This window comes from Crinia signifera, chromosome 9 (assembly GCF_055691185.1).
Source record: "Crinia signifera chromosome 9, ASM5569118v1, whole genome shotgun sequence".
NCBI classification, from domain to species: Eukaryota; Metazoa; Chordata; class Amphibia; order Anura; family Myobatrachidae; genus Crinia; species Crinia signifera.
The window spans coordinates 165254409-165273362 of record NC_139225.1 but is presented as its reverse complement, the minus strand read 5'-3'; the positions used below and the strand labels follow the sequence as shown (position 1 = coordinate 165273362).

The window sequence follows — 18954 nt, the reverse complement described above, 5'->3', positions numbered from 1 at the left end:
AGTTTCCAATCCCGGGTTTTCGGGATTAGACTGCGCATGCGCAGTCTAATGCCGGGCAGCGTCTGAGCGGGTGCTCAGCAGCTGCCCGGCTTCTCCCGTCCCGGGCAGCGCGGCTCTGCGCAGCGTGCCGACGTCAGAGGTCACGCTGCGCAGGCCGCATAGGATTTCTCCATGTTGTCTGTGAGCTGTGACTGACCCCGGGCACGAACACCCGCCCAGCCACAGACCAGACCGCCGGCGCCCACCCGCCCAGCAGCAGACCAGCCCGCTCCCCATCATCAACACAGCTCGTCCTCCCACCCGGCTCCATCTCCTCTGCTCGCCCACCCACCCGGTTCCCGGCCGCACCACGCAGTAAGTACATATGCGGGGCGGCCGAGGCATGTTTTTTATATTAGGGAAGCCAATCCCGGGATCCCGGGAATCACGGGATTGGGCATTTTTCAATCCCGAATTCCGGGATTGAAAAAATGCCCCGGGATTGGCTTCCCTACTCTGTATGCCGGGTGTAGTTCTCAGCATGTTTCGTTACGGTGTGTATGTATACTTGCGCAGTACTGCCTCTGTATGCTGGGTGTAGTTCTCAGCACCTGTCTAGCAATGGTGTGTATGTATAAATGCACAGTACTGCCTCTGTATGCCGGGTGTAATGCTCAGCATATGTCTAGTTACCGTGTGTATGCATACATGCGCAGTACTGCCTCTGTATGCCGGGTGTAGTTCTCAGCATGTTTAGTTACCGTGTGTATGCATACATGCGCAGTACTGCCTCTGTATGCCGGGTGTAGTTCTCAACATGTTTCGTTACGGTGTGTATGTATACTTGCGCAGTACTGCCTCTGTATGCCGGGTGCAGTTCTCAGCACCTGTCTAGCAATGGTGTGTATGTATAAATGCACAGTACTGCCTCTGTATGCCGGGTGTAATGCTCAGCATATGTCTAGTTACCGTGTGTATGCATACATGCGCAGTACTGCCTCTGTATGCCGGGTGTAGTTCTCAGCATGTTTCGTTACGGTGTGTATGTATACTTGCGCAGTACTGCCTCTGTATGCTGGGTGTAGTTCTCAGCACCTGTCTAGCAATGGTGTGTATGTATAAATGCACAGTACTGCCTCTGTATGCCGGGTGTAATGCTCAGCATATGTCTAGTTACCGTGTGTATGCATACATGCGCAGTACTGCCTCTGTATGCCGGGTGTAGTTCTCAGCATGTTTAGTTACCGTGTGTATGCATACATGCGCAGTACTGCCTCTGTATGCCGGGTGTAGTTCTCAACATGTTTCGTTACGGTGTGTATGTATACTTGCGCAGTACTGCCTCTGTATGCCGGGTGCAGTTCTCAGCACCTGTCTAGCAATGGTGTGTATGTATAAATGCACAGTACTGCCTCTGTATGCCGGGTGTAATGCTCAGCATATGTCTAGTTACCGTGTGTATGCATACATGCGCAGTACTGCCTCTGTATGCCGGGTGTAGTTCTCAGCATGTTTAGTTACTGTGTGTATGTATACTTGCGCAGTACTGCCTCTGTATGCTCGGTGTAGTTCTCAGCATGTTTAGTTACTGTGTGTATGTATACTTGCGCAGTACTGCCTCTGTATGCTCGGTGTAGTTCTCAGCATGTTTAGTTACGGTGTGTATGTATAAATGCACAGTACTGCCTCTGTATGCCAAGTGTAATGCTCAGCATCTGTCTAGTTACGGTGTGTATGTATAAATGCACAGTACTGCCTCTGTATGCCAAGTGTAATGCTCAGCATCTGTCTAGTTACGGTGTGTATGTATAAATGCACAGTACTGCCTCTGTATGCCAGGTGTAATGCTCAGCACCTGTGTAGTTGTGGTGTGTATGTATACATGCACAGTACTGCCTCTGTATGCCGGGTGTATTTCTCAGCCCTAAGGTATGTCGACCCTTTTTTTCGGTGTTTGCGTAGACATTGTCTTTCATCTATACTGTAACCATACTGACTGGTACAGTATTTACAGAAAGGAAACCAGCACAGACCTTACAGCTCCTGATGCTGCTGCTTCCCTCACTGTGGGTGTACAGAATGCTGTGAGTCATGCACTGTGCTTCTCCTACCATAGTGTGTATGTGTGTGTATACTGTATGTGTGTACAGAACGCTGTGAGTCCTGCACTGTGCTTCCCCTACCATAGTGTGTATGTATATATGTGTGTACAGAACGCTGTGAGTCCTGCACTGTGCTTCCCCTACCATAGTGTGTATGTGTGTATATCGGTGTACAGAACGCTGTGAGTCATGCACTGTGCTTCCCCTACCACAGTGTTTGTGTGTGTGTGTGTGTGTGTATATACTGTATGTGTCTACAGAACGCTGGCAGTCATGCACTCTGCTTCCCCTACCACAGTGTGTATGCATGTACATATGTGTGTACAGATAAAGTCCCGATCGCTGAACCTTTACACTCCTGTACAGATTCATACGCCATCACACAGATACACAGATGTCACACACATTTGGTCAGTGCATTGTGTCGCTCCCATTTATTTTACGTAAGTGAAAGACAAGAGCAACCGATGAAGCTGCTGCTCCTCCATCTTGGTGAAGGGCTGCGGGGTGATGTTAGGCTGTGATGCCACCATCAGCACATTGTGGGCGAGAAGAGTAGGGAGGTCATGCTGTTAGCGGTGGCACCACTAGGTAACAATCTGATGGCTTTGCGACTGTGGTGTTGGGCTATGATGCCACCGCTCGACCCCACGTCTGTACCCTGATGCAGAGGATCAGCAGATGGTGGGCGAGAAGAGTAGGGAGGCCATGCTGTTAGCGGTGGCATCACTAGGTAACCATCCGATGGCTTAGTGACTGTGGCGTTGGGCTCTGAAGCCACCGCTCAGCCCCACTTCTGTACCTGGACACAGAAGATCAGCAGATGGTGGGAGAGGAGAGTAGGGAGTCCATGCTGTTAGCGGTGTTACCACATGGGTACCACAGTTATCCAAGTAACGGGGTCGAGCGATCAAAGACACCATAACTGATTTAATGAGCCATTTGCAGTTTCACTGTACCGGCCGTGTGTGCTTACACCATGGGAGGTTCTGCTACACGGGAGGTTTCTGTCCTCCCAGAGCTCGCCTTAGGACACCTGCGTTACGGTTTGACAGGTGTACCGCCCCAGTCATCCGATGGCTTAGTGACTGTGTCATTGGGCTATGATGCCACCGCTCGCCCCCATGTCTGTACCCTGACGCACAGGATCAGCACATGGTGAGCGTTGGTGTGTGGGGTTACTGGGCGGGCGCTGGTGTGTGGGGTTACTGGGCGGGCGCTGGTGTGTGGGGTTACTGGGCGGGCACTGGTGTGTGGGGTTACTGGGCAGGCGTTGGTGTGTGGTGTTGCTGAGCGGGCGCTGGTGTGTGGGATTGCTGAGTGGGAGCTGGTGTATGGGGTTGCTGAGTGGGAGCTGGTGTATGGGGTTGCTGAGCAGGCGCTGGTGTGTGGGGTTGCTGAGCGGGCGCTGGTGTGTGGGGTTGCTGAGCGGGCGCTGGTGTGTGGGGTTGCTGAGCGGGCGCTGGTGTGTGGGGTTGCTGAGCGGGCACTGGTGTGTGGGGTTGCTGAGCGGGCGCTGGTGTGTGGGGTTGCTGAGTGGGAGCTGGTGTATGGGGTTACTGAGCAGGCGCTGGTGTGTGGGGTTACTGAGCAGGTGTTGGTGTATGGGGTTGCTGAGCGTGCACTGGTGTGTGGGGTTGCTGAGCAGGCACTGGTGTGTCGGGCGCTGGTGTGTGGGGTTGCTGAGTGGGAGCTGGTGCGCTGGTGTGTGGGGTTACTGAGCAGGTGTTGGTGTATGGGGTTGCTGAGCGTGCACTGGTGTGTGGGGTTGCTGAGCGGGCACTGGTGTGTCGGGTTACTGAGCGGGCACTGGTGTGTGGGGTTACTGAGCAGGCGTTGGTGTGTGGGGTTACTGAGCAGGTGTTGGTGTATGGGGTTGCTGAGCGGGCACTGGTGTGTCGGGTTACTGAGCGGGCACTGGTGTGTGGGGTTACTGAGCAGGCGCTGGTGTGTGGGGTTACTGAGCAGGTGTTGGTGTATGGGGTTGCTGAGCGGGCGCTGGTGTGTGGGGTTACTGAGCAGGTGTTGGTGTGTGGCGTTACTGAGCGGGCGCTGGTGTGTGGGGTTGCTGAGCGGGCGCTGGTGTGTGGGGTTGCTGAGCGGGCACTGGTGTGTGGGGTTGCTGAGCGGGCACTGGTGTGTGGGGTTGCTGAGCAGGCGTTGGTGTGTGGGGTTACTGGGCAGGCGCTGGTGTGTGGCGTTACTGAGCGGGCGCGGGTGTGTGGGGTTGCTGAGCGGGCGCGGGTGTGTGGGGTTGCTGAGCGGGCGCTGGTGTGTGGGGTTGCTGAGCGGGCACTGGTGTGTGGGGTTGCTGAGTGGGAGCTGGTGTGTGGGGTTACTGAGCAGGTGTTGGCGTATGGGGTTGCTGAGCGTGCACTGGTGTGTGGGGTTACTGAGCGGCCGTTGGTGTGTGGGGTTGCTGAGCGGGCACTGGTGTGTGGGGTTGCTGAGCGGGCACTGGTGTGTGGGGTTGCTGAGCGGGCGTTGGTGTGTGGGGTTACTGAGCGGGCGCTGGTGTGTGGGGTTTCTGGGTGGGCGCTGGTGTGTGGGGTTTCTGGGTGGGCGCTGGTGTGTGGGGTTTCTGGGTGGGCGCTGGTGTGTGGGGTTTCTGGGCGGGCGCTGGTGTGTGGGGTTACTGAGGGGGCGTTGGTGTGTGGGGTTACTGAGCGGGCGTTGGTGTGTGGGGTTACTGAGCGGGTGCTGGTGTGTGGCATTACTGAGCGGCCGTTAATGTGTGGCGTTGCTGAGCGGGCGCTGGTGTTGCTGAGTGGGCACTGGTGTGTGAGTGGGCACTGGTGTGTGGCGTTGCTGAGTGGGCACTGGTGTGTGGCGTTGCTGAGTGGGCGCTGGTGTGTGGCGTTGCTGAGTGGGCGCTGGTGTGTGGCGTTGCTGAGTGGGCGCTGGTGTGTGGCGTTGCTGAGTGGGCGCTGGTGTGTGGCGTTGCTGAGTGGGCGCTGGTGTGTGGCGTTGCTGAGTGGGCGCTGGTGTGTGGCGTTGCTGAGTGGGCGCTGGTGTGTGGCGTTGCTGAGTGGGCGCTGGTGTGTGGCGTTGCTGAGCGGGCGCTGGTGTGTGGCGTTGCTGAGCGGGCGCTGGTGTGTGGCGTTGCTGAGCGGGCACTATGAGCACAGTGGGTGAGTGGTGGGGGCAGGCCGCTGGACCAGGGCTTACAGATGCAGCACTGTGCTGTTACCCATCATATCCATAGTACTGAGGCTGTGAGACTGGCTGAGCGCTCTGCAGCGCTGCAATATGCTCCATGCTGTGCTGCAGGGCAGAGCAGTCACATCTCCTTATATGGAGGTTCTGTGTCTGCCTGGAGCCAGCATTAGAGGAGGAGGAGGGAAGGGGGGTTCTTGTCCCTATAAGGGAAATGTGCAGAAGGAGGAATGACCCCTCCCCCCTCCCTACACCGCTCCCATTGTGACTTCTGCTGCGGAGTTACACAAGTATTACATTAGTGTTTATACAGGAGACCCCGTAACAGGTGATGACATGCTACATCTGTGTGTCCTGGGGGTGTGCCCTGTACCCCCCGGACGCCTGAGTATAAGGACACAGGAGTGTGCCCTGTACCCCCCGACGCCTGAGTATAAGAACACAGGAGTGTGCCCTGTACCCCCCGACGCCTGAGTATAAGGACACAGGAGTGTGCCCTGTACCCCCCGACGCCTGAGTATAAGGACACAGGAGTGTGCCCTGTACCCCCCGACGCCTGGGTATAAGGACACAGGAGTGTGCCCTGTACCCCCCGACGCCTGGAGGTCTGAGTGTAAGGACACAGCAGTGTGCCCTGTACCCCCTGACGCCTGAGTATAAGGACACAGGAGTGTGCCCTGTACACCCTGACGCCTGAGTATAAGGACACAGGAGTGTGCCCTGTACACCCTGACGCCTGAGTATAAGGACACAGGAGTGTGCCCTGTACACCCTGACGCCTGAGTATAAGGACACAGGAGTGTGCCCTGTACCCCCGGACGCCTGGAGGTCTGAGTGTAAGGACACTGGGGCTGCCCTGTACCCCCTGACACCTGGAGGTCTGAGTGTAAGACACAGGAGTGTGCCCTGTACCCCCTGACGCCTGAGTATAAGGACACAGGAGTGTGCCCCGTACACCCTGACACCTGGAGGTCTGCGTATAATGACACTGGGGGTGCCCTGTACCCCCTGACACCTGGAGGTCTGCGTATAATGACACTGGGGGTGCCTGTACCCCCTAATGCCTGGAGGTCTGCGTATAATGACACTGGGGGTGCCTGTACCCCCTGACACCTGGAGGTCTGCGTATAATGACACTGGGGGTGCCTGTACCCCCTAATGCCTGGAGGTCTGCGTATAATGACACTGGGGGGTGCCTGTACCCCCTGACTCCTGGAGGTCTGAGTATAATGACACTGGGGGTGCCTGTACCCCCTGACACCTGGAGGTCTGAGTATAATGACACTGGGGGTGCCTGTACCCCCTAACGCCTGGAGGTCTGAGTATAAGGACACTGGGGGTGCCTGTACCCCCTGACACCTGGAGGTCTGAGTATAATGACACTCGGGGTGCCTGTACCCCCTGACACCTGGAGGTCTGCGTATAATGACACTGGGGGGTGCCTGTACCCCCTGACTCCTGGAGGTCTGAGTATAATGACACTGGGGGTGCCTGTACCCCCTGACACCTGGAGGTCTGCGTATAATGACACTGGGGGTGCCTGTACCCCCTAACGCCTGGAGGTCTGAGTATAAGGACACTGGGGGTGCCTGTACCCCCTGACACATGGAGGTCTGCGTATAATGACACTGGGGGTGCCCTGTACCCCCTGACGCCTGGAGGTCTGAGTATCAGGACACTGGGGGTGCCTGTACCCCCTGACACCTGGAGGTCTGAGTATAATGACACTGGGGGTGCCCTGTACCCCCTGACACCTGGAGGTCTGCGTATAATGACACTGGGGGTGCCTGTACCCCCTAACGCCTGGAGGTCTGCGTATAATGACACTGGGGGTGCCTGTAGCCCCTGACACTTGGAGGTCTGCGTATAATGACACTGGGGGTGCCTGTAGCCCCTGACACTTGGAGGTCTGCGTATAATGACACTGGGGGTGCCTGTACCCCGTGACACCTGGAGGTCTTCGTATAAGGACACTGGGGGTGCCTGTAGCCCCTGACACCTGGAGGTCTGAGTATAAGGACACAGGAGTGTGCCCTGTACCCCCTGACACCTGGAGGTCTGAGTATAAGGACACTGGGGGTGCCTGTACCCCCTGACGCCTGGAGGTCTGAGTATAATGACACTGGGGGTGCCTGTAACCCCTGACGCCTGGAGGTCTGCGTATAATGACACTGGGGGTGCCCTGTACCCCCTAACGCCTGGAGGTCTGAGTATAATGACACTGGGGGTGCCCTGTACCCCCTGACGCCTGGAGGTCTGAGTATAATGACACTGGGGTGCCCTGTACCCCCTAACACCTGGAGGTCTGAGTATAAGGACACTGGGGGTGCCTGTACCCCCTGACACCTGGAGGTCTGCGTATAATGACACTGGGGGTTCATGTAGAACACATGGGGTGCACCCTGTGCCCCCTGACGCCTGAAGGTTTCTATTTGCGTCTTATCCGCAGGCTCTGTGCCAGGTGCTGCACCTGGAGGAACCGCACAGGAATAGTTTGTTATATGCAGAACCACAGTTGACGCACCAAGGATATGGTGTAGAACAAGCGCCAAGCGCCGCAGCATTAGGTCTGCAACCTGGGACTCAGTCGCACACAGGCGTACAATTGTTACATACCAAATTATCGCTGCAGTCTCATTAAGCAGCTTTGTGGCGTCATTTGTGCGTGTGCAAGGGCTGGCTACAGCGCTCGCACGGGACGCAGCAAACAGAAATTCCCCTCCCCTGTGTTATCCCGTGCCGTCATCTCCGCCGCCATCCTCTCCTGTCTTATCCTGTGCCGTCACCTCCGCCGATGTCCTCTCCCGTCTTATCCCATGTCGTCATCTCTGCCACCGTCCTCTCCTGTCTTATCCCATGCCGTCATCTCCGCCGCCATCCTCTCCTGTCTTATCCCATGTCGTCATCTCTGCCACCGTCCTCTCCTGTCTTATCCCATGTCGTCATCTCCGCCGCCGTCCTCTCCTGTCTTATCCCATGTCGTCATCTCCGCTGCCGTCCTCTCCCGTCTTATCCTGTGCCGTCAACTCCGCCGCCATCCTTTCCTGTCTTATCCTGTGCCGTCAACTCCGCCGCCGTCCTCTCCTGTCTTATCCTGTGCCGTCATCTCTGCCACCGTCCTCTCCCGTCTTATCCCGTGCCGTCATCTCCGCCGCCGTCCTCTCCCGTCTTATCCCATGTTCTCATCTCCGCCACCGTCCTCTCCTGTCTTATCCCATGTCATCATCTCCGCCGCCGTCCTCTCCTGTCTTATCCCGTGTCGTCATCTCCGCCGCCGTCCTCTCCCGTCTTATCCCGTGCCGTCATCTCCGCCGCCGTCCTCTCCCGTCTTATCCTGTGCCGTCAACTCCGCCGCCATCCTTTCCTGTCTTATCCTGTGCCGTCATCTCCGCCGCCGTCCTCTCCTGTCTTATCCCATGTTCTCATCTCCGCCACCGTCCTCTCCTGTCTTATCCCATGTCGTCATCTCCGCCGCCGTCCTCTCCTGTCTTATCCTGTGCCGTCATCTCCGCCGCCGTCCTCTCCTGTCTTATTCCATGTCGTCATCTCCGCCGCCGTCCTCCCATGTCGTCATCTCTGCCGCCATCCTCTCCTGTCTTATCCCATGTCATCATCTCCGCCGCCGTCCCCTCCTGTCTTATCCCATGTCATCATCTCCGCCGCCATCCTCTCCTGTCTTATTCCATGTCGTCATCTCCGCCGCCATCCTCCCATGTCGTCATCTCCGCCGCCATCCTCTCCTGTCTTATCCCATGTCGTCATCTCCACCGCCGTCCTCTCCTGTCTTATCCCGTGTCGTCATCTCCGCCACCGTCCTCTCCTGTCTTATCCTGTGCCGTCATCTCCACCACCATCCTCTCCTGTCTTATCCCGTGTCGTCATCTCCGCCGCCGTCCTCTCCTGTCTTATTCCATGTCGTCATCTCCGCCGCCGTCCTCCCATGTCGTCATCTCTGCCGCCATCCACTCCTGTCTTATCCTGTGCCGTCATCTCCGCCGCCGTCCTCTCCTGTCTTATCCTGTGCTGTCATCTGCCGCCATCCTCTCCGGTCTTATCCTATGCCGTCATCTCTGCCGCCGTCCTCTCCTGTCTTATCCTGTGCCGTCATCTCTGCCGCCATCCTCTTCTGTCTTATCCCATGTCGTCATCTCCGCCGCCGTCCTCCCATGTCCTCATCTCTGCCTCCATCCTCTCCTGTCTTATCCTATGCCGTCATCTCTGCCGCTGTCCTCTCCTGTCTTATCCTGTGCCGTCATCTCTGCCGCTGTCCTCTCCTGTCTTATCCTGTGCCGTCATCTCCGCCGCAGTCCTCTCCTGTCTTATCCTGTGCCGTCATCTCTGCCGCCATCCTCTCCTGTCTTATCCTGTGCCGTCATCTGTTGCCGTCCTCTCCTGTCTTATCCTGTGCTGTCATCTGCCGCCATCCTCTCCTGTCTTATCCTGTGCCGTCATCTGCCGCCATCCTCTCCTGTCTTATCCTGTGCCGTCATCTCTGCCGCCGTCCTCTCCTGTCTTATCCTGTGCCATCATCTGCCGCCATCCTCTCCTGTCTTATCCTGTGCCGTCATCTCTGCCACTGTCCTCTCCTGTCTTATCCTGTGCCGTCATCTCTGCCGCTGTCCTCTTCTGTCTTATCCTGTGCCGTCATCTCCGCCGCCGTCCTCTCCTGTCTTATCCTGTGCCGTCATCTCTGCCGCCATCCTCTCCTGTCTTATCCTGTGCCGTCATCTGCCGCCGTCCTCTCCTGTCTTATCCTGTGCTGTCATCTGCCGCCATCCTCTCCTGTCTTATCCTGTGCCGTCATCTGCCGCCATCCTCTCCTGTCTTATCCTGTGTCGTCATCTCTGCCGCCGTCCTCTCCTGTCTTATCCTGTGCCTTTAAGTCATGCCCTACTCCCTCTCTCCTTCATTCCCAATATCAAGTCTGTTCCGCTGCCATCTGCACACTATCTCTAGGTCCTGATGAATCCAATCCTGGACTACTGTAAACTTCTGTCTAACGTATTTCTCCCCCACTTCAACCATCACAGTCTCCTATACCTCCCCAGTCTCTGTGCCGGCCTCGCCCTCCGTAAACTGCTTTCCTGGCTCTCCATCCAACACCGAGCACCAGGGCTTCCTGAGGGGGTAGATCTGAGTGTCATCAGCATACAGGTGATATTGTGTCAGAGATAGGAGATGGGACTCTGACACCTGACGCACCTAACCAGCCTGTGCGACTATAAATTATCTCCAGTGACCTCTGCCCCCATCATCTGCCTACATTACCGCAGATAACTGGTACTATATCTGCAGCGATTACTACGTATAGCATTAACCTATGACTTTCAATCAGGGTGCGGAGACAGCAGGTGTACCACAGTACAGCGAGGGGCTGTGCCCACTTGGCATGTGAACACAAGCCAAGTGGGCACAGCCCCATATATGTAGCGTGAAGCCACGTGTGCACGTTATATGCTGGTAACTCTGACTCCCTAATGGACGGTATGCTCCTCCGGATGGTGGGGATTGTAGTCCGTGCCTCTGTTTGCTCCTGGTTATTGGGGGGCGGTGTCTGTGAGCGGTTTTTGGTTTCCGTTATCCAGAGTGAATTTAGTTTTTTTCTCTTCATTGCAGATAAAAAAGCAGCAGCAGACGGTGCTGGGGCTCCTGGAAGCCATGAAGATCGAATTTGAGGAGAAGGATATCGCTGCCAATGAGGAGAACCGGAAATGGATGAGGGAGAACGTCCCAGAAGAGTGCCGGCCTTCTAGCGGCAATCCTCTGCCCCCGCTGATATTCAATGACCAGCGATACATTGGGGTAAGAGGCCTTTGTACAGCCCCGTGGCAAACACAGGATTTATGGAGGGGGGGGGGGGGGGAGTGGTTTCCAGATCTGTCCCCAATCTCCCTCTCTGGAGAACATTGGAGCAAGTGCGGGGGTCTGGGGGAGCGGTAGAAGAACCTAGTAACGACCCTGGATATACCCTGGAGACTGTATACAATACAGTATGTCTGTAGTATAGTCTCTAGCAAACATATAAATAATAATAATAGGTGGTCAGGAAAAGGAAACACATACCATAATAAATACATAACACAACCAGTGCTGCACTTTCTAAGCTCAAATTCTCCCACCTCATGGTAAGGCTCCTGTCTCTCCCTTCCGGCAGCTGCTCTCTGGTCCAGTGCACTGATTGATGACCCAGATGCACACACAGCAAACATGGTAGAAGTTACTAGCACTGGATGATGTAGTGGTAGCTCTCATACAGTGTGTGTGTATCTATCTATCTACCTACCTACCATTGTTGCTGCTGTTGTCCAAATATGAACCACTTGCCAAGGGGAGGGGGGTTTCCGGGCAACAAACCCCCCCCCCCCCCTTCCGTTTGCCTGTGTACCCAGTTCTTTGATACTCAGTGGCGCACCGAGCATCATACACTACGGCGTATGTTAGCAGGCCGACTAGATATTTCCATTCCCTGCTGTGAATGATCCTCTGGAAAAGATCCAGGATAGATAATAATGGGGGTTTCGGTGTCAATTACCCCGGCTGCCTCCCCTCCTCAAACCGCTGATACCCCTCCTCTTATCAGCAGCTCAGTGGCAGCTCCTAAACCATAACAAGGGTCTGCACCCACTGTGGATCAGACACCGCAGGCTGGCACTAGGTTATTACACAGTCAGTCTGTCTCTTCTGATCCACACCAATCAGACCGTCTGGGCACAGTGTAATCGGAGGCAGAGCGGCCTCCTCCTGTATCGCCTGCTCTTACTGTGCCAACACAAGATTAGGGCACTGTGGCAGTGGCACCCATTATCCGGGTAAAGATACCAAGCCTGTAGCAACGCCTCCAAGGTACACAGGTTGTACATTTACCCATGGGTGAGATAGGACGTGTGCCAGCTGCCGGTACTTATATGTGCCAAGTCTTTCCTTACAGGTGTCTGTATTTACTGCTCCCCCACAAGAGGGAGACCTAGGGATTATACTGGAACCCTATAATTATTCCCAATGACCAGTCATTGCCTGATGCCACCTGCCCGGAGCGTGGGGACGAGGGACATCACATCCCATAATAATATGTCTGTTTCTTTTCACAGAATTATGAGGATTTCTTTGAAGCCAGAGAGAATAACAGAGTGTTCACCTTCCTAGGGCTCACACCTCCTCCTGGGTCTAAGGTACGAGCTGTACATTGCTGCACGCTGCCATAGATGGATAAAGCTCTGTCACTAGGGATGTCTGCAGATACTAACAGTGTGCTCAGGGCAAGGGGCTGAATCCGAGGTGGGAGCAAAGTAGCAACTGAGCACCTGGGTAACACCATGCTGCACTGCAGGGGTCAGATGTAACATGTGCAGAGAGTTAGATGTGGGAGGGGCGTGTCCTAGCTCAGAGCTACATTGCAGTGTGAGAATAAAGCTGTCCAGTATGTGTGGGCTACATGCAGAAGCAGCCAGTAACTGAGCACCTGGGTAACACCATGCTGCACTGCAGGGGGCAGATGTAACATGCGCAGAGAGTTAGGTGTGGGAGGGGGGCGTGTCCTAGCTCAGAGCTACATTGCAGTGTGAGAATAAAGCTGCCCAGCATGTGTGGGCTACATACAGAAGCAGCCAGTAACTGAGCACCTGGGTAACACCATGCTGCACTGCAGGGGGCAGAAGTAACTTGTGCAGAGAGTTAGGTGTGGGAGGGGCGTGTCCTAGCTCAGGGCTACATTGCAGTGTGAGAATAAAGCTGCCCAGCACGTGTGGGCTACATGCAGGAACAGACAGTAACTGGGAACCTGGGTGATATGCTGCACTGCAGGGGGGCAGATGTAACATGTGCAGAGAGTTGGAGGGGCGTGTCCTAGCTCAGAGCTACATTGCAGTGTGAGAATAAAGCTGCCCAGCATGTGTGGGCTACATGCAGAAGCAGCCAGTAACTGAGCACCTGGGTAACACCATGCTGCACTGCAGGGGGCAGATGTAACATGTGCAGAGAGTTAGGTGTGGGAGGGGCGTGTCCTAGCTCAGAGCTACATTACAGTGTGAGAATAAAGCTGCCCAGCATGTGTGGGCTACATGCAGAAGCAGCCAGTACCTGAGCACCTGGGTAACACCATGCTGCACTGCAGGGGGCAGATGTAACATGTGCAGAGAGTTAGGTGTGGGAGGGGCGTGTCCTAGCTCAGAGCTACATTACAGTGTGAGAATAAAGCTGCCCAGCATGTGTGGGCTACATGCAGAAGCAGCCAGTAACTGAGCACCTGGGTAACACCATGCTGCACTGCTGGGGGCAGATGTCACAGGTGCAGAGAGTTAGGTGTGGGAGGGGCGTGTCCTAGCTCAGAGCTACATTGCAGTGTGAGAATAAAGCTGTCCAGCATGTGTGGGCTACATACAGAAGCAGCCAGTAACTGAGCACCTGGGTAACACCATGCTGCACTGCAGGGGGCAGATGTAACATGTGCAGAGAGTTATGTGTGGGAGGGGCGTGTCCTAGCTCAGAGCTACATTACAGTGTGAGAATAAATCTGCCCAGCATGTGTGGGTTACATGCAGAAGCAGCCAGTAACTGAGCACCTGGGTAACACCATGCTGCACTGCAGGGGGCAGAAGTAACATGTGCAGAGAGTTAGGTGTGGGAGGGGCGTGTCCTAGCTCAGAGCTACATTACAGTGTGAGAATAAATCTGCCCAGCATGTGTGGGTTACATGCAGAAGCAGCCAGTAACTGAGCACCTGGGTAACACCATGCTGCACTGCAGGGGGCAGAAGTAACATGTGCAGAGAGTTAGGTGTGGGAGGGGCATGTCCTAGCTCAGGGCTACATTGCAGTGTGAGAATAAAGCTGCCCAGTATGTGTGGGCTACATACAGAAGCAGCCAGTTACTGAGCACCTGGGTATCACCTTGCTGCACTGCAGGGGGAAGATGTAACATGTGCAGAGAGTTAGGTGTGGGAGGGCGTGTCCTAGCTCAGAGCTACATTGCAGTGTGAGAATAAAGCTGTCCAGCATGTGTGGGCTACATGCAGAAGCAGCCAGTAACTGAGCACCTGGGTAACACCATGCTGCACTGCAGGGGGTCAGATGTAACATGTGCAGAGAGTTAGGTGTGGGAGGGGCGTGTCCTAGCTCAGAGCTACATTGCAGTGTGAGAATAAAGCTGCCCAGCATGTGTGGGCTACATGCAGAAGCAGCCAGTAACTGAGCACCTGGGTAACACCATGCTGCACTGCAGGGGGCAGATGTAACATGTGCAGGGAGTTAGGTGTGAGAGGGGTGTGTCCTAGCTCAGAGCTACATTGCAGTGTGAGAATACAGCTGCCAGCATGTGTGGGCTACATGCAGAAGCAGCCAGTAACTGGGCCCCTGGGTAACATTAGCTGCACTGCAGGGGGGGGGGGGGGGCAGATGTAACATGTGCGGAGAGTTATGTGTGGACTACATGCAGAAGCAGACAGTATTTACCCTGCATACAGATATAATACATGTATCAGCAGTACAGCATGGTCTATCCGTGTACTTACTCCTCTGTTTCTGTCTGCAGGAGGCCGAGGCACTGGCCAGGGAGGAGGCATAGATCCCCTCACATTTCTCCAGCACCGGATCCTGCAGAGCTTTCCTGGGTGTCTCAGATGCTTATAAATACAACCTGATCAGCTTTGCGCCTAAACTCCTAACTGTGTACGTGTAGCGAGGCGTAGCTAGTGGCTGGCGTGCGCTCACTACTGGCGGTGGAGCCACTGTCTGTGTCCATATAAGTGTAACTACTATGGAAACTGCCGCCACCTGGGAAGAACGGTCACTGTGTGAGGTGCGCTAAGTTCCGGCCTTCATCGCCCGTGCAGAGAACTGTCCAATAATAATCCCTGCCACCTTCTGCTTCCTCAATAATCAATAAAGTATCTCCACGTCACCGCCCCTGAGGACGAGCGTCCGATGGTCACATTCTGTATGTGAGAGCCGCGCCCTCTGCCGATCCGTGTCATTGTACATGTGCGCGTCACCATCTAACGCTCAGACTGTAGATTGTATACAATGTGGCCTCTGCTGTCACCCGGTGCTGTCCGCTAGTCACTTACCTTCGCTCCGCTGATGTTACGCCATCGGCTTTCATTAGAAACTTGTATGATTGTTTAATTGTCACGATAAGGAATTGTCACGTAGTTGTAGAGGAGTAAATGCACATTCCGGGGGGTCACTGATGGGGTCCCGGGTGTAATGGTGCCCATACACATGTGAGTTATGGCATGCGAGTTCGATAAATCGCTGCAACAAATAGCATGGATCGCATGTGTCACCTGACGCGACGTGATGGCCTGCCGGTCACAAATCGGTAACTACACATCGCTATGGGAAATCGCATCTGATTGGGCACCATTACACATGATGTTTGCCAGCGACCGCGTTATATAGAGCCGGCGAGTCCTCGGAGCAGGTGAGACCCTCTCGGTCTGCCAATCACAATATTACTCTCAGCACAACACTGTATACCGTGTAAGGAACAGATACAGATTTGATAAATATATTTTGGCCAAATAGACTTTGACATTCCCGGCGTCCTTGTCCCGTGCGCAGCTGTGGTCGCCATTATATTACCCGTATCCGCGACTGTGCCGCCTGGCGATGTCTGTGGTATTATTCTCTGATCATTGCTGTAACGTGCCAATTAGTACAACCCTGTAGCAGAACATCGGTCTCCTATACTATAGCGTGGAACGGGACGTGTCCTACCATCCATGGTCAATACCTTACCCGTGCCGCAGTGACCAACACTCTCAGAGCCGCGTGGCCACATATACCCAGTGCTACAGCCATGGCTATACCCCATACAGCCAGGGCTATACCCCATACAGCCAGGGCTATACCCCATACAGCCAGGGCTATACCCCATACAGCCAGGGCTATACCCCATACAGCCAGGACCCCATACAGCCAGGAACCCATACAGCCAGGAACCCATACCCCATACAGCCAGGACCCCATACCCCATACAGCCAGGACCCCATACCCCATACAGCCCAGAACCCATACCCCATACAGCCCGGAACCCATACCCCATACAGCCCGGAACCCATACCCCATACAGCCCGGAACCCATACCCCATACAGCCCGGAACCCATACCCCATACAGCCCGGAACCCATACCCCATACAGCCCGGAACCCATACCCCATACAGCCAGGACCCCATACCCCATACAGCCAGGACCCCATACCCCATACAGCCAGGGCTATACCCCATACAGCCAGGAACCCATACCCCATACAGCCAGGAACCCATACCCCATACAGCCAGGACTATACCCCATACAGCCAGGACCCTATACCCCATACAGCCAGGACCCCATACAGCCAGGACCCCATACAGCCAGGACTATACCCCATACAACCAGGACTATACCCCATAGCGATGGCAGTCATATGTCTTATTGTTGTAGGATAGACCTTGTTCCGTGGCGGAGAGTGACCGTTCCTGGGTCTGTCCCACGGATATGTTATATACGGGGTCATCCTGTTCTTTGTATTCCCACTTGGCCCGGTAATCCTCAGCTTGTCTGACCTGCAGTACAGTATATGGTCATCCTGTGAGGCGATAGCGCCACCTACAGGCGGTGGGAAGTACAGACCGAGGGACGGAAATAAGATTCCTTTTATACTAATCATCAGGTTAATTTCCATTTATTTTGCAGAACACATTAAACAAATACAGAGGTTATGTTGCCCATAGCAACCAATCCGATTATTTCTCTACTGCCTCCTAGAATCTGGTTGGTTGGTTGCTACAGGCAACATCCCGTCCTTTCAGTTTCAGAAGCTTCAGTAAATTTCCCCCATAGTCTGGTCGTACTTGGTCACACATCCAGTTACCACTGGTCATAGATTGTAAGCTCTAGGGGCCAGGACACTGTGTGCATGACATAAGAAATCTAATTATCCTGTTAGAAGATCCCAGAGATAGTATCAGGACCTGCAGCCAACCTCACCTAAGAGGTTCTGCAGCAGCCGATGCCTTTGTGTTGGTTCCTATGGACGAATGACCTCCTGTTCACCACGTACAGCCGGCAGCAGACAATCACGCGCAGCAGGGTGTGTGTATATATAATATATATATATATATACACACACATACATTCCCTATATACAGTCTTATACCACGTGCCACGTTTCCAGCCTGAGATCTGACACTTATTATTATTATGTTTTTTTACGTTTTTGCTCATTTTGATTCACTAACGCGATAACGATGTTTACTGTACGATTAGACGAGTCTTAATATTATTTGTACTGTCGCCAATAAAGAGAAATGATAAATGTCCCGTTGTGATTGGTCAGTTTCCTTTCCGCGCCACTGCGCCCTTTCTCTAGCACCTACCATCTGTATCCTGGTAATGAGGGGGGGGGGGGGGGTTGGAGGGGTACAGCTATTACCAGGCAGACAATACGGCAGTATATACAGAGATCTCTTCTAATAGTCACCACAAGGTCCCCCGGCCACTCTCACCTAGACCCCGAGATACTCCCAACACCAGATTACCCACCTTACTGCACCCGCAGGGCAGCCTGGCACACACAGAGCCCGGCGCGCGCACACAGAGCCCGGCGCGCGCACACAGAGCCCGGCGCGCGCACACAGAGCCCGGCGCACAGCCCAGCACGCACACACAGCGCCCGGCACGCACACAGCGCCCGGCACGCACACACAGCGCCCGGCGCGCACACAGAGCCCGGCGTGCACACACAGCCCAGCACGCACAGAGCCCGGCACACACATAGCCCGGCGCACAGAGCCCGGCACACACATAGCCCGGCGCACAGAGCCCGGCACACACATAGCCCGGCGCACAGAGCAGTGTTGCCAACTCGTAGAACAAGCAACTGATGACTAAAAACCAAGCCCAACCTACATTTGATTATAGATAGATATTTTACGTATTATTTATACAATCTACATGTTATGTCTTTACAATGATATTTTATCAGCACAAAACTGTTTTTTACAGAATACTGTAACACTTCCTGCTTCACCTCATTGATGAGGCCAAGCAGGAAGGGACATCGATAAGATGTATTAACATCTTGTCTGCCAAAGCGGGCGAGCACAAACTCCCCCCCTCTGGCGATGTCCCCTTGAGCACATGCCCAGGGCTGTACTGGGCATGCGCAAGATCTCGCTACTCACGTGAGATCCCAGCGCAGCCCGAAGCCAGCAGCAGGGACAGTGATGTCACTGTTTTGGTTATAGGGCTTTGTCACCCTGCAGCAAGTGGATAGCGGCAGGGGGCGGAACAGTCAGCGCTGTGGACCGTTCATACATTTACCTTACGTAGCGGCCTGTGCACACCAGCTCCTTCTTACATGGGGGAGAAGCGGGATCAGTGCACATAACATGCACTGATTCCCCCTTCTTCCCCATAGCGCGCCTTCATACATCTGCCCCAATATGCGCTGTGTGTGTGTATCGGTGCACATAACATGCACTGATTCCCCCTTCTCCCCATAGCGCACCTTCATACATCTGCCCCAATATGAGACATTTTACTTTCATTTTTTCTCTTAAGAAAAATCTCAAGTGAACATTGTCCTTTGTACGCACTGAGAAATATTTACCATACATGGGGCGGGATGTACTATTTACCACATTGCTGTAGCGGTCGGCTCGCGCTGCTTTCGCAGCCTGTTCGTGGTGTTCCCGACTGTGTCCGCCTTCGTCTTCCCCGTATTTAACATTTTATGGTA

The 18954-nt window shown here is 54.6% G+C and overlaps 1 protein-coding gene across 1 annotated transcript in view; it reads left to right on the top strand.

The window, feature by feature from the left end:
- The window catches only part of SH3BGRL (SH3 domain binding glutamate rich protein like), a 33479-nt gene extending 15948 nt beyond the window's left edge, over positions 1–17531 (top strand). Inside the window, exons 2-4 of the mRNA XM_083160387.1 lie at positions 10854–11039; positions 12326–12406; positions 14763–17531. Of these exons, the coding sequence (XP_083016513.1) occupies positions 10854–11039; positions 12326–12406; positions 14763–14795 (300 nt within the window). The 3' untranslated portion in view covers positions 14796–17531. The remainder of the gene's footprint in view (positions 1–10853; positions 11040–12325; positions 12407–14762) is intronic.
- Positions 17532–18954: the final 1423 nt, after the last annotated feature.